The sequence below is a fragment of the Eurypyga helias genome, unplaced genomic scaffold, assembly GCF_000690775.1.
Source record: "Eurypyga helias isolate BGI_N326 unplaced genomic scaffold, ASM69077v1 scaffold53, whole genome shotgun sequence".
Taxonomy (NCBI): domain Eukaryota; kingdom Metazoa; phylum Chordata; class Aves; order Eurypygiformes; family Eurypygidae; genus Eurypyga; species Eurypyga helias.
In genome coordinates, this window is record NW_010240344.1 from 84,320 (window position 1) to 101,135 (window position 16,816).

The window sequence follows — 16,816 nt, forward strand, 5'->3', positions numbered from 1 at the left end:
ACTAGACTATAGTCTGAACAAGATTCTCAAATTCTCATAATCTTTGTTAGGTTGCTAAAATGCGGTAAAGCATGGGACCTGCACTCCAATGTACTTAAAACATTTTAATACTAGGAAGAAACAACAAAGCTCACTTGAAAAACAACCCTAAGGCAATTCTAATCCCATGTGTTAGAAATCTGTGGATGAGGTCAGGCACACTGCTGCAGGCAAACCACACGCTTACGTGCTGAAATAGCCTAAGTATGCTCAAGCATTCTTTGAATATTTGCCTGTGCAGCCTGCACAGACACCTCATTGCCTCTTCAGCAGAAGGCACCAGAGCCAGGTGGTTCAGATAAGCAGCCACTTCAGTGGCACAGCTAGGATAGAGTTCTGATTGCTGGTTGAACCCGGAAATCCTACTGTCAACGACCACACAGAACAGATCCAGCCACCCCCTTAAAAAAGAAAACACACAACAAAACAGATCTTTCTCCCTTTCTAAATCACCCAGTGTTGCTAGCACTGACAGCTTCAGTGGCTGAACTAACAGCAGAAGTAGTAACTGCTGAGTATCCAGACGTCATAGATAACATTATCAGCACACAGCATGAAAATGTAATCAATGTGCGAAGCGCCATCAGTCCTACAGAGCTTTTATCAAGCCTATCAACAGCGTAAAAAAATCATTCATTGGCTTTGTTTCCTGTGCTCTGAGATCTTACTGTAACAGAGCTGAATTTTGGTAGTCTCTGCGCTACAGAAGACTAATCACATCAGATGAAGTAGAGGGACAGGAACATCCTACATACGGTATATTCCAAAAAGTTAAACACACAGAAGAAACTCCTGGGAGCAGTCAGCTACACCTAAAGGCTAAGAAATGTGACATTTTGCTTGTAGAACTAAGTAGCAGGATCACCTTGTATCCAGCAATAACAGACAAGAGGAAATCCAAACAGGAACTGAAAAAGTCAGACACAGGAATCAAGGGGGGGAAAAAAAAAGAAAAAAAAAAAGAGTTGGACTGAAACTAAGTCATCCCCTGTCCCCGAAAAGGCACTGGCAGATACAAGCATATTAGAAAGGACAAATTACAGAGACAGCAGTGTTTTGTCTACTGGAATCCAAAGCTTATTCATTCTTTCAGTAAGAAAAAAGAAATTCCTGATGCATTAATCTTCTTTTACTTGCTGCAATTTAAGCTCATGATTTCCCCCACCCCCCATATTGGTCACAGAAAAACATATTCTTCGAATACATGAACTATTTTCCCAAAGAGGAAGGGAAGATGTTTAATACTCCCTTTGCTAGGATGCTGACCTTAAAAACAGTTAATACATGTGGATTCTGTGCCTGAAGAAAAAGGTAGTTAGTGATGCTAAAGCTGAAGGAGAAATTAAGAATTCATGTTTCAGTTGTTAATGACAGTAGCATTCAAACTGAAGTTTCAGGAATTAAACTAGCTAGGAAACACCAGAACGGGGGCAGTGAGAAAGATAAAGGATCCTAGCACAAACCAGAGATACTGAGCAAGTCAAATTAACACATGGCTTGGATAGTCTACACTGCAAACTACCACACTATTGATCAAACCAAACTGGTTGGTACTGGAAGCAACGGACCTGCAGTACTCCTAGCATTAATTAAGCACACACTCGTTTAGGGTATTTGCTCACTCACATGAAGTAGACCCTACTGAAATGCCTGCTGCCACGGCTCAACTACCTTTGATACTTGAGCTTATCAGGAACTAGCTGGTGGAGGTAACCCTACACTACAGTGCAGATGAAAGGCCTGTGCTAAATAGAGTTCAACAGTAACAGCTAGGAAAACAACTAGCAACTACACATGTACTAAAGGGAAGAAAAACTCTTCCATCTTGCTCACACTTAAGTTTTAAGGTTGTTCCTGATTTGTTTTGTGTTGTTCATTATGACAATGAAGTCCACAGCGGAAAATACCACTTTGCTTACAGGAGCCTGAGTTTCACTGCGGTTTAACTTCACTTAAGAGGAAAGAGACCCAGTATAGGTAACTTAAGCATGTTTTCCACTTTTATCAGTTTTACTTGATACAAGCCCATGCTGTTCAGACTTCTCCACTGTTCTTTAATACTAATGTGGTTTCTTGCTCAACAGCAAAAAAAACCCACACCCTAAAATTTAAAAACACAATATCCCACTGCAGCGCAAACCTCCTGACTCAGATGAAGAAAAAGCCAGGATGCAAACGTTGCTTAGACTGTTCGGCAATTAGTAAAGCAGAAGGGCATATGGCTTCACCAGCTTGCTGCAAAGAGAAACAGTTTGTAATGGCACTCTTTCACCCACAGGACAGCATTCTACTCTTAGACAGTCATTCTTCTTCACACATGACTAGTGTGCTAAGAACAGAGCTTTATTAACAGCAGCAGGCAGCCTGGATCCAGCATGCGGGAATTCAGCCAGAAGACGAGAAAGTCAAGAAGCTCTTCTCAAACACATAGCAGGCTTTTGGAAATGCACATATTTCAGTTCTAGGAGGAATCAAGGGTTTTTAGATAAAAGCCAAAAAACACCTACCCCTGCTCACATGGACAGCAAGTAGCTCAGCATATCAAGACACATTTTAATACTAGTGTTCTAATATGTTTATTTAAAATGCATTAAGTTCTCCCTATATATTGACCCAAATATAGTGCTGTTCTACAAAGTTAAATGCTAAATAGGCCACAATTTGTTGGAACAGGTACACAGAACAGCACTTCCATGAATGAGTACTAACTATAGCTGCATTTTTACGATCTATAAAGCAGAGCACCCCCATGACAAGCAGGACCAGTTTTGCATCATTGTTTAAAGCTTTTAACAGGACACAGATGTATGAACTGCAGCTAGATAAACCTCATTTGTCATCTGCCTTTAATATCAAACTATCTTGTCTTCTACAGGACTCAAGATTAGAAATTCTTCTCCTGGGTTACACTGGCACCAAAGACTGAATTTCAGAAACCTGCCAGAACTGTTTGCAGCTCTGGAATTCTAAGCAAAATGGATTCATAGCCAATCCAAGTCTTGTAGTACTATGGTAATCAACATTAACCAGGCTAAACTGTACTGAACCAGGAAGATATTTAGGCTATCTGGCTTCTCATGACCTTCAGAAGTCCTAAGTCTACGTAACAGGAAGTGATAACAAAAGGTGTGGTGGCAGTAATCAGTATTACCTCAATCCCTATGTGAGAACTTGTGTATGCATCCTTATTTGAGTATGAGTCTCACTGCAGTAATTAGCACAGGGCAACCCAAGCACATTTACAGCACAGGATCATTCAAAGACACTAGGAAGTAAAACTAATCAGCTCATACTACAGCTATTTTCACATCTGACTACAATGGAGATACCCCTTGTTCCCAACTTCAGCGAGTCATACAAAATGCAGTGTATTAGACTCTTGCAAGTTGTGTTTATTGTAGTTTTGGGGTTTTTTTGTGCATGTGTATTTGTTTTGTTTGATTTCAAACACCACATTAACTCCAGCCACACATCCAAGACTACTGACAGATCATTCAAGACCACCACAGGTTCCTAGAAACAAACTAATTCACAACAGTTAAGAGTTTGGTTGGATTTTGTTTGAATTGTTTCGTGCCAAAAAGCTGTAAAATACTTACTGAGTAGATGTAGAATAGGTTTCCAAATTCCAGCATGAATTCTATGCATTTTCTAAAGGAAACAGACTTCCCTGATCTACAAGCAAGTACTTGGGGCTATACCATCAAGTTGTCTCTACTTCAAATCCACATCTTCAGCAAGATGAACAAGTACATGCACTGTCATCTCTTCACAATTATCCTCAAAGAGGTATGTTCAAACTTGACTGCAGAGCTTATTTCTGCTTTGCTGCTAGTAAGAGACTACTTTCTGAAGCATTCTTAGCTTTGTTCTGTGCAGCACGGGTCTGTTTTAAAACCTCACGTGTTCTGATTCTTACAAGCCAGGGTCATCTTGTCCTTATTAGTGTAGGATCTTACCAAGCGTATCTACAATATGCATACAACATACAGATAACATTTAAATTTACCAATGCTTCTGATAGCAGATTCTGTAAGCAGGCTTGCTACCACAGCCATAAAATCTAATGCCAGGGTCCCAAGAGAATTCCTCAGGGTAAGCCACATACAGTACTAAGAAAATCTAACGCCTGGGACATATAATCTGAAACTCACCTTTAGAAATACAGAATTCCAGAAGTATGCTTCTACAGCAGTGCAACAACTTGAGGAAACTTAACTCCCCTTCCCCAAGACATATTTGGCTTTAACAACAGACTAAGCATATTAGCATTATCTTTTCCTAAGTGGTGTTCTTTGGGTATTTGCGAATATTATGTTGTCAAGTTTGGCTGAGCACATCTACTTTGCATGATAAAAGCACATCAGCAACTGGTAGAAATTCTGAACAGTTCTGGTTTCTGCAAAGAACAAGGCAACTGAAGCCATGGAAAGCAAAGCAGTAACTAAGCATCTGAACAACATAAGACACACTAACGCATAATTAATACACAGCAGTTGTAGTATGGCTATTCATCCCCTGCTGTTGAGAGGAGACAGACTCTTCCTTAATTATATTCAAGATGTTATCTTTCCACCGAATTCAACCAAGTTTGTTGTGCTGTGTTTTTCCAGTATTGCTTCAAATAAAGACAACAAACAACACAAGTTTCCACCAAACCTTAAATTCAGAACTATTGAAGCAAAGCCGCCTAAAACTGGTGCTTTCATACTAAATCTTATCCTTCTAGCCCACCAGGACTCCATGTGAACAAATACACGGGAATCTTAAACAGAAACAACACATTTATAGGGAGGATATACAGAGATTTATTTCATCAGGTTTACTATTTACATTTGAGATCACTTTCACATCCTACTTTGCTACTCTACACAGCTACATTGTTTCCAATCCAATTTAAGATCTACAGTCTAACAGTTCACTCAACACATAAAAAACACATAAATCCGCTCTTCATAGAAAAATGAAATATTTCGTTATAGAACAGTAGTGCATACATCATACTCCTGAAAAGCCAGCTTGTATTTTAAACCACTAATGTTTGAAAGATTTGATCTCTGAAAGTCAAAACTGCAGTCACATGATCCTAAAGTTTTGGTTAGTCAACTTTTTTTTTTCCATTTATATATAAAGTGTACTGACTTCACTTACGTGTTTTTTAAAAAGTGACACTGGTGAGGGGCAAGATTAAAATACTTTTTTCTTGAGCTAAATACAGCTGGCTTCCTTTGTACAACTTTGGCCAGAGAAGTCCCATGTAGTGAAGGTTTAAGAAATCCTCTCTCTATATGCAAAACTCAGCCAGTTAATGCTTAGAGGTAATCTACCAAAGTAGGCACACATCCTTTGACTTTCGTATCAACCAAATCACACTTAACTTGCAAATGGTTCTGAAATTAGAAAGTTCACTAGTATACTAAAACATTTAGATACATGAATAGCTGGCTAAAACAGCAAAACTCACAGGTAATTATATGGGTGTGTGTAAAGCTGAGTTGTTTTGCCCATCACCAGTGTACAGTAGGGCTGTTCTCATCTGTGAAAGGTGTGCTTTGACTAAGCTCAGGGCAAGACAGCTTTCACAGCAGAACTGGCCTATTCACCTTCCACGTAAGTGAGATAAGATTGAACCGCACATTCACATTCTCTTCTAGGCATAGGTTCCACCAGTGATGAGAAGTTCGTAGGCAGGATCCCGACTCCTCCTACATAGTACTATACAGGCACACAACATGCCCAGAAGCTATGGAGAAAAAAAACAGAACAGAAAACAAACTGAGTACAAAGAAGGTACTTGAAGAGATTTAACCACAGCACAGAAGTTGTCAGCATGCTTTGCAAGGCTGTAACTGTCCACAAAGTAATGGCAACAAATACACTGTTCTTGAAAAACTTTCATTTCTTACTGCAAAAAGGAAGGGCCACAAACTCCAGCCTTATCTTCCTGCAAGACTGTTGTGGACATCTTTAGCAAAAGTAGTTTGGTTTTGGTCACCCACTTTTATTCTGCCTCCATAATTCAGATGGAAGAAATTACTAAGTTTTTGTTTTATTAAAAGGTACAGATTTTTAAATACTGTATCTGGTATGAAAAGAATCAAAGCGAAATTCGAATGCACTAGTCTGTAATTGCTGTGATGAGAAAGAGCAAAACTTTATGAACCTACTTCATCACTGAAGTCTTTTAAATGCTCTATTTCTGTTGACACATTGTATTAGAGAGCTTAAGATCAATGTCTAAAAGTGAACAATGTAAGTTTTCCTGCTGTTAAAATTCACAGTACCATGACTGTGCTGGCAAGTGTGCCAGGAATTTAGGGTCTGATGACCCAGTACACATTTACAAGACTTGAAACAGATGAATGTCATCAGGGACATAGGGCATGATGTTTTTTTACAGATGTTGCAAGTTAACTGAAGGTAGAATAAGACTGTACCTACAAAAAAAATAATCAGCAATAGCGTTGTGTTCTATGGCCTGGAGTTGCTTCTAGTAAAATAAGAGAGTGTACCAGTTTGGTCATATGCACAGAAGTTTACTTAGATTTAAATATTTCAAAAGGTTTCTGACATAGCTCTGGATTATAAAGCATCACCCAGAAGGTAACTAAGTTTCCGAACAAAAAAACCAAACAACCCAAACCTTGAAGATAAAGCAAACAAGAATGATATGAGTGAGCAGATAACTAAGTATAAAAGCTTATTCATTGGTAGAGCAAAAATCAAGTGAAAGCACAGCACTGGGACAAAAAGAGATTAAGTCACTTTTTTTAATAAAGTCTGATGCTAACATCATGTGTCAAGTTTTAAAGCAAACTGATGGCACATGCAACATGGTCTGCTCAAAGTCTGAAGAGAGTGTGTTATATAAATCCTAAGTCTAAATAAGAAGTGACTGTAAAGAGCCATGATGAAATTCTGGCATAGGCTTTTAATTTTGTGGAAAGAAAGAAATTGTAGAGATAAATAACATTTTGTTTGGAGTGCATTATCTGCTTTGGATCTACAGCAGAAACTAGCTGAGGTTCAAAAAAGGCAAATGGAGAACACCACAGAATATGTCACTTCAGCCTGTTGGTAGAACCAGCACCGTTCTTCACTTTTCATCAGCACTTGGGTGGTTCCAGTTCACAGATTAATTCCTAAATACATGTTATATTCATGTCAGAGTAAAAGAAAACCAGAGTTACATGGCAGACTCTTCATGAACAGAGCCCCTCCAAGTGAGGAGGTACTATCCACAATTAAACAAAATTAAGTTAAACTTGAGATGGAGAGTTTATGGTAGTTCCCTGTGGCTACAGAACTCTGAAGAAGGCTTGCAGCCTGCAAGGACAAAACCTAAATCGTTTTTGCTGTTCAAAACAAGGATAAAATTAAGAGCATGCTGCAGAAAAACACCTCCTGTAGTCATTTGCTATAAATTATTCATGTATTTCAAATAAATACAAGTTGTTCCATCACATCTACAGTTATTTACACAAAGATAATCCTGGTCAATAACTCACTGAAAACATTTAATTTATAGAGCAATGTAAAATCTGAAACAATCAGGTACTGTAATAAGAACTCTTATAATCAACTTTATTTACCACTTAAACTGTTTATCTCCTTTAGGAGGCCAGTGAGCATATTCCTAGAATTTACTGTAAACAAAGTGTAATCCCATATCTCAACTTTGCCTGCAGAAATTTAGTATGTAATTTTTTTTTTTAAATAGGCTAGCACCTCTAAAACTTACTAAGGCATCTTATTCTGTTTGTCTTCAGTTTCTACTTAATACTGAACAAAACAATTTTAGAAGTCTGTGTTGAGGAAGAATCCATGCATCCCCCTCTTCTTCAGCTTTCAGAAAAAAGTTCAGACACATACCCCACAGTCAGGTTTGGGCTTACTTGTTTGGGTTCTTGGTGCATGTGTGGGTTCAGTGGTGGGGTTTTTTTTTTTACATCTGTCTGCTAGCAGTACCTAAATTCAATATGCTTACACCAAACCCACTGGCTTTTTTTTTTTTGGTACAAAAAGACTCATCACTGGCTATCTATATATATATATATGCCAAGCCCAGTATCTTGTACATGATCACTAACTACCAAAGATAGCTTCAACAAAGAACTCTGCAGCTAATCAAGCAGCAGTTCTACTGCACTGCAACTGAGACCAGGGAATTACTGTGCATCGAAAGATCCCCATGGTAACTGAAACATGAACAGGCCAAAAATTACTTCTCTGCAGAAAAGACTAAGCTTTCCACAAATTCCAAGCCTTGCAGAAGTTCTCCTTTTCTCAGTCTTATAATTTTAAAGAAACCACTGAAGGCAAGCATTAGGAGTAATGAACTTAAAGACAACCTTATTGCATAATGTATGAAACAATCTGTTCAGAGAGGACTACGCAGTGAGTATAGGTAAGGTAAAATTCACCAAAAGGTAATAAAAACAATTCTTGCTCTACATTTACAGGACATGACCTAGGTTACAGGCCATTTGCTCAAGTTTACATTCTTGCCTCCCTTTCATAATTGGCCCACAGACTATTTTGCGAAGAATCAGGCTAAGTACATGCTGAAATTCTGTATTACAAACAAGAGGATGTCACAACTTATGTCAAGTTGCAGGACATAATAGAAAAGTTTCAATACTATTTAGTAGCAACTTGATTAAAACTAATGTCTTAAAATACGTTAATTTACAGCCATTTGAACTGTGGAGCCAAGATACGAGAGTATGACTCGATAGTCTTAAAAGTGATTACCACTCACTATTACGAGACAAATTTCAACTGTACTCCCAACACCCTGTATTCTTTATCTTTATTGTATTCATTTTAACTTTAAGCAAAAAGATTTCAAAATGCTAGTTCTTTGCTAGTGCTGAAGTACTTCTCTGATATTCTTATTTTCTCAAACTGTTTATACAATACATACTTTCTGCCCACAGCTTGATTACTGACATGTGGAGACAAATCAAAGAGCACCCACTGCAGAACAGATACAACTAACATGCTTGCTCAGAATTGATGAGCCAGGAATAACAGAAGGATGCAAGCAGACACATTTCCATTGCAAGCACATGTCAGAAATCCCAGCCTAATCCCAGAGGATAACAACTGTGCTGCATTTTGAGGTGAACCCTGCTAATCAACCTGTAAACTCTAAAGCTAGGAATAATGCCTCCTGGTGGGATTCAGCTCATCCAGCCTCACAACATACATTTTTCCTACATAAAAAAAATCTGCCACAGTAACCATGTCTGTGGTAAATGCCTTCATTTACACTACACAAATATATTTGGGTATTGAAGTAAACTAAATATTGCTTTAGCAGTTAAGCTTTTGAAGAATGGAATTTAAAAAATACCTTCCTTAAGACTGAGCATAGACATCACCAAATTTATAGTTCCATGCTGACGTAATCTGGTTCTTGACAGTTCAATATTACTGTATACAGTGTTCCCTACAAGTATATCCTTGTAGTATTGAGTTCAATCGTATTTTCAAAAGACTGTTTGCAAAAAAGATTATTTACCTTCAAACATACAATCCAGCTCAAAAGCTGCTCTGGAAAACAAAAAATCCTAAACTGCCTGACTCACAGGTAGAGTGTTTTCTGAATTCAAATGCCATTCATGGCACAAATAACTTCGAAATTCGTTTTTGAGTCTCTCTGTATTCAGCTTATGTACTATGTTTCTCAGAGGCTATAACATTAACAGAGTCTGAAAAATAGTGTGATGAATGTACTAGGCCTTCCAAATTGATGAGCATTCAAAATTACAGTTACACAATTAAGTTTTGAAAGTAGGCCTAGTCTTTAAAAGACTAAAATAGTGAGATACACAGGAGTGTTTCCTCAGCTACTTTTTATGACCAGGGTAACTGTAACAATTAAGGTTCATGTGGGCAACAGCCTGTACTCAATTTTAAGAACCCTTTTTGTTTTTCTGCTTAAGTCCAGAAGCCAAGAAACATTCCAGACACAACGAGTATACTATCAAAAACCCTGGTCAGTCTCCTGGGTGGTCTTGATATTATTTGTATGCATGAAGCATTGTTAAACTGATGCACCTCTAAAAGGGCATGAGGTAGAGCTCTCTGGTTTTAAGTTGGAAATTAAATACTATGCAAATTCTTCCAGTGTTGAATGCCTGAGCACCTCTGTGCTACTTAGGTAATCAGGTTTCAAGAAGTAATTAACCATTTACATTCTAATAGATTACTGCATGTACTGTTGACTGTCTAGCTATCTTCAAATGTAACAGAATATACATCCACACAGCAGTAGTTTTTAGACCATGTATGGTTGACAAGTTCTGTGTTTAGATTCAAATGATGTTCACTTATCCCCCAAACCAAGAAGGGGCTGAAGTTGTCATCATCTTGTGCACACTTGTAATGACCTGGACAGCAGTTCAGAATTTCATCTGATAAAGGTTTACAGCTAAAGAATGTTCTCTTACCTGAATAGCAGCAAACGCTAGTGCTGCCCAGATGACATACATCATGATCTCTTGAAGCTTCTTTACAACCAGCGCCTCACACCCCTGAAACAAGTAGACTTCTTATATATCCATCTGGCAACCACATTTAGGCACACCAAAAGGAAAACCCCAAAAGCATCAAACAGGGCAGAAGGATATTCCAAACACTAAAGTCATTACTTCACATATCACACAAAAAGAGAGCTATTTTTTTTCCCCTCTAGAAACCATGTGCATTTCCTGTTACAGCAAATACACCCAAGACTTCATGCTCCCACTAAAGAAAACTAAGTGACTGTCAGCAAAAGCATATAGCTACAGAAAGTAATACTTCAGCTGTCTTACCTCAGAATAAAGATCCATTGGGCGGGTCAAACTGCCAGTACAATTGCTGAGGGCTGCTTTGCAACAGCTAAGTGGTACACTGTTATTTTTAGTTTGTTTGAACCAAACAGTATTCTCCCAGTCTGAATAGTTATGGATCCCACAGCAGCGCAGCTGAGAACACACATATGTAAAGAGTCAATGTATGAATCAGAGGTGGGATGAGACAGCAATTCTAACTGTAATACCAAGAACACAAGCACATTAAGTTTAGGCTATCTTTGTTACTTGATTAACACCAATTATTTGACAGTTACTTAAGCCAAGGCATAGACTGTGTACTCTAAAGGGGCCTATAGCCTTAAATAATTTCAGATACTCCTTACAAAATGCAGACTTGAAATTCCAGTTCTTGGGGAACACCTGACAACTCACTTAACCCTCATGCCTCCCAGGCAAGACCAAAGCTTTATTTTTGGCTTACAACAGATGTTTGAAAAACACCTCTGCTTTCTGGACATAGGTCTGTCAGGAACCAGTGTTTGCTCTTCTCACAGAACTGTGGTGCAGAACTAAAGTTAATTTTATATAGTCGCATGCCTATGTGGCCATGTAGAGAGCCTTCAGGAATGAACCCATTAAAAATAAACAGTTCCATCTTGCTGAGAGGTCATACTCTATGGCAGTCCTTGGAGTTTTCTTGTGTGTAGTGCAGCCGCAAACAGAGATACTGCCCTAAATGTCAGTTTACCAACTTCTTGCCCTTCACTTCTCGGAAGGGATCTTAAGCAATATATTAATTAGTAGTATGACTGACTTCTATGCATTAGACATTTAATATGTAAATACCAGATGACTTCAATTGCCCAACCATGAAAGCTCCTCAATCTTCCTAAAGTCTGATCAGTTCTCTTAGCCTCAAATTTAGAAGCCTGCAACCCTAGTTTTCAGCTAGAATTAAGACTACGTTTTAACCCCGCATGTTCAAAATGAATCTGTGCAGATATGAGAACATTCTACCATGTTCCATTGCTGAAAAAATACTTAAGTACTAAATATTTGAATCCAAGCACTGATTCACAGACAGCCGACTACACAAAATGCATCTCCCCATCAACAGTGCCGTAATTCTACTAATTCTAACCAAGTTCAGCTATTCATTGGTCAATCAGATGCTTCCTAGATTTGTCAGAATGGAGGAAGATACGCTACACAACTAGCAGTGCAACACAGCATGTGTTTTAAGGACATAAAAGTCCCCACGTGTCTCCGTCTCACCTGCCTCTGTACATAGTCAATAGCACGACTGGCTGCATCAGGATTTGTCCCATTGTATCCATTGTATACTTTCCGAATGCTGTGATCAACTTCATCCTCCACCTGTGAAGTATTAGGAAAGCATCTGCATTAGCACACCAACAGCAGCAGCACAGGTCTAGGTAAAATTATTTCATTTCAAATTACAGCAATTCAGGAGACTAAGGTAACCAATTCCCTATCATCCAAAATTAGCATACTTTGGTGGCACAGCTTCTTAAATTCTAACGAGTCTTGCAAAATGTTGCTAGCTTGCAGCTAACGAACAAGAAAAAAAAAACCAAGCAGCTCCCTTACACAGCAAAGCTAGGTAGTCTAAGATCTTATGGCTCTCAAAGGAAAATGCTTTTATTATCACACTGTGGCAGACATTCCATGAAGTTAAGGGCTCTCCATGACAGCATGTCTTTCCACTTCCTCCTACTCATTCAAAGTTCCAAACCAAAACCAATATAACCATCTGGGCTAACGTGTTCCCTTTGTGACCACAAGGATATGAGCAAGTCATTCCACCTGCCTTTCCCATTCTGATTGAAACACAGGTAAATTCTCCAAGATGGGGTCTTCTGACTGCCTGTTCTACCCTACAGTGACCAAGCTCTCTGTTCAGTCCCAATCCCCCTCACACTTCCTGAGGAACATCTGATGGCAGCACACTGTACACAGCAACAGCTACTGCAATAGCTTATGGAGCTACTGCAAATAAGTCAAGCTGCTAAACATGCTGTCAAGTACATGTGTTAGAGATGGATGCCACTCAAGAATCATCACTTGACCCTCAAAAAGCATCGTATAAAGTCCATTTTGCAGGAAATCTTACCAGAACCTTTTAAGTAACGTTTCACTCTCAACTGTTACTCAAATGCATGGTAAGTTTGGGGTAGCTAAGCATCTGTACAATAGTAAGATTAGCTCTAAATTGATTTTTTTTTCTATCACATTCAACAGGAATTATGTGCAAGGAACGTAGTCTTTGGGCTGAGCATTAACTAAGCACGTATATTCTTTAGACTTGTCAGTTACCATAGTAATGTCTAGCTAACACACCATCCCCTTAAATACTTGAAGGGAAGACTTTTCTGCAGCAATAGAACAAGCTTCATTTCCCCACTCCGAAGAATGCTGGTTATCTTTACAAATATATCTATGTCACAACAGGTGTTAATAAAAGTCACTTTAGCTTGTACAAGCAACTTGTTTCAGACTAGCTTAAAATCAGCTGTTTGATGATGTAACTGATGTGATATACAGCTCCGATTCATTTAATGAAACAGCTGTTTAATTTGTCATACAGGTTTTTAAATACTTTATTTCTGTGCTCACTTGTATATCATTTGGCTTACAGTTCAATTAGGGCAACATTATGCTTGAAAGCCATGCAAATTACATACCAGGCAAACAGAAGTCACTAGGTCTAGCTAACTGGCAGATTTTGTGAAAAGTATAGAGTGAACTACTTCACCCAGGGGGGGAAAAAGCCACTAAGTCCTCAACCACCCGAGGGCCTGTTTAAACCCTACTGCCATTTACTAAGAGCCTTACTATCAATAAGGACATCAGTGCCAACAGCTTCTGCAGCAGGTCAGTTTACCACGACATAACCATGCTTCCTACTGTCCTGAAGGAGATGAAGTCTGAACTGGATCCACATACACAGATTTACCGAGACGTTGGAAAATTAAGTGATTAAGATAAGTCATTTTATCTACACTTCAAGGGGCACAGTGACACTCAGACAACATTATAACATCTCACTTAGTACCAACATTTTTGATGAACATCTGGTATGAATATTCCCTTTTGTTTGTAAAGTTTTCTTTGGAGGTGTGTACAGTTAACACTAAAGTAATTCTAACATGATTCAGGTGCCTTAAAAAAAAAAAAAGGCCAGACAACACAAAACCCCCCCAGATCTACACGTGCCATGTCAGAAACATCAGAACAATGTTAACAAAGCACAGAGCTGCCTTATTTATCCTGCAAAAATAAGCAGAAATCCATGCAGATTTCACCTCCCAGTTCACTGGTAATAAATTTAAGGTATTTCTGACACTCCCATTGCACTTGAAAACAGCTTATGATGCTAGGTACTGCAGGGTAGTAGAAAACTGCCATTTTTACAAACAAAACCAACCTGTCATTTCAAAAGATTTAAGATTTAGTTTTGAAATACTAACTCCCACAAACCACTTAACTGAAGACCATGCTGTCACCGAACAGAGACTAACGTGCCCCAAGCTTTGACTCTGCATTACCCACAGTTGTGCAAATATCTGGATATTAACAAATACCCATTAACAGTTCTACAGAATTAAATACAGTAGAGACCACAGCTCTGCATTTTAGTAACAGTTAACAACAAAACATTTACTGAAATTGAGAAATTACTACCTTTGCTCTGTAAATGTATCCAAGAACCACCACCACCACTTCAGTGATAAAAACCAAGAGCAGGATGATCACAAACTGTAAAATACAATCAAGAGTGGTTTTGTGAATAGTTTTATCCAATTACTTCCTTAAAGTCTCCATATAGATTGTGCTATTAAAAGCATTTTTTCCAGGTAAAGTTTTGATTGATAGTTTATAGCAGGCAATTAAGTTTACCAACTGAGCCCAGATTTAACTTCATTCAACTAACTTGAGTGTTCATAGCTTCACCAATAAGAAGCTGCCCAGCCAGGCAAATGCTGGTCATTAGGACTGAATACACCACATTCGAGTGCTTTAATCAACTGTTTCTTTCAATCTTCTTTCTGTTAGATAGACAGGAATGTCACATCAAGAAGCTACCCAGGCTGTCACTAAGAGTAGTAGATAGACTAAGGGAATGTTTCTTGAGGTTAAACCCTCTAACAACTGACAGAGACAGCAAGCTATGCATTTGTCTTGGTATATTTAAGACCACTTTCAAAATAAAGTGTTCAAGTCTACACAGCATCCAACAAAAAAAACCTCAAGGGGACTGTTTAAATACCGGCCTCTCTTCTATTCAGTTCTCAAACTGAAATTACAGTAAAAATGCTTTGAAAAACATGGCATAATATACTAAAAATAATGTGTCCAAATCAAGCCATAAAACAAGTTTGTAGGCACCGTAACAACCCTAAGTTAACCTCAATGCAAGATACTTAAAAACAAGAAGGCTCCCGGATCACCTTTGTGTCCAATTTCATCTTTTTAACCAGAACAGATACAATTGAGATTTAAAAACTGTTATGACTTAATCATATGGTTTTGCAGTTTTTTAATCAGACAACCACAGTTCTGAAAAACTTAGAACTGAACCACCTTCCACTGCCAGGACTGGCTAATTTAACACCACTATTCAGAACAGAGAATTGAAATGATATGTTCATAACAAAATATAAGGGGAAAACATACATGGCCATAAAATAAGATTAGAAGCCTATTAAAAGGGAAGGCAGCCAAATATACAACAGGCAAACACCATCATGTAAGAACCCTGCAACTTACCGTAGCAAGTCCACAGCGACTTTCTCTAATCGTGGCACAACAGCCAATAAGTCCAATAATAAAAAGAAGTGTTCCCACAGCTATGATAATAACTGCTGGAATTAGTGTATAGACATCTTCAAAGAAGTGATCATAGTCATCATATGTGATGAACACATAGGCTCCCACGTAGCACAGTATGCCTGCTGCTGCCTGCAACACACACAACAACACAGTGAGTTTCTTTGAATATCAAACCCTCCTTACAGAAAGGCTGCTTTGCAACAATGATTTTATCAAACACCATAAAGCAGTCTCTCAGAAATTAAGGGATTTTTAAAATTTTAAAAATCTTTGCTAGGTTACCGCATACATGTATTGGGAAAATCTTTAATGGAGGTTGCCAGCCAGTAGTTTTCAAACTACATTCAATCTAGGCAGATTGAGTTTTGACTGAACTACGGAAGTCTGAGGTACATTGTAAAGAAATCATGTTCGCCATGCTATTAACACCAAAATCTTACTCCATGTTTGCACATACCTCCTCCCATGCTGTGAACTAAGCTTTCCACAGTAACATTCACAAACTGTCCCATACTTTTGGGAACAAGATTCTGGCTCATCCAAGCAAAAAGTTACTTGCTATTCAAACAGCTTTTCAGAACATATATTTGGTTCTTTTATCTGCCATTATTTACCTACTACTTACTCTTCCATTTTGCTGATTACTGTCTATGATTTCATGTTAGAACAGAATAAATACACATTTCAAACTTTAACCTCTGCTAGGCAAAGATTACATGCTAGCAATAGCCTTTCTGAAGCATTCACAGTCCTGGAAAATCTGATTCTGACCAACAAAGAAGGTAGGAGCAAATATAAACCCCCAATTACTACAGAACTTTCCAGTTTGAGAGATGTTCTCAGAAGGATCATTATACAAAACAGTCTTTATTAAACACACACAAAAATCATTTAAAGTGAAGATGAACATTCACTAACAAAAGACCAACAGCAAGACATCTCCAGACAAGAAAATCTGAAGCAAACAAGCTACTACAAAATCGCCTCCTTTGCACAAAAGATGTTGAAATGCTAATCCAACGACACAAATCCTGCCACATGAGGTACAACATGGCAAAATGCAGACACACAATTTCAGTACACAAAGCAAAGATTCCAAGTAGTGTCACCGAACAATG

The 16,816-nt window shown here is 38.3% G+C and overlaps 1 protein-coding gene across 1 annotated transcript; it reads right to left on the reverse strand.

The window, feature by feature from the left end:
* Nucleotides 1-4,823: 4,823 nt before the first annotated feature.
* On the reverse strand, nucleotides 4,824-15,827 carry TSPAN3 (tetraspanin 3; the record flags this gene model as incomplete). The annotated part of the gene is made up of 6 exons (XM_010148401.1): nucleotides 4,824-5,782; nucleotides 10,497-10,580; nucleotides 10,863-11,015; nucleotides 12,120-12,221; nucleotides 14,550-14,624; nucleotides 15,636-15,827. Coding segments are annotated over 6 exons (699 nt in total), but the record flags the coding sequence as incomplete, so codon positions are not given.
* Nucleotides 15,828-16,816: the final 989 nt, after the last annotated feature.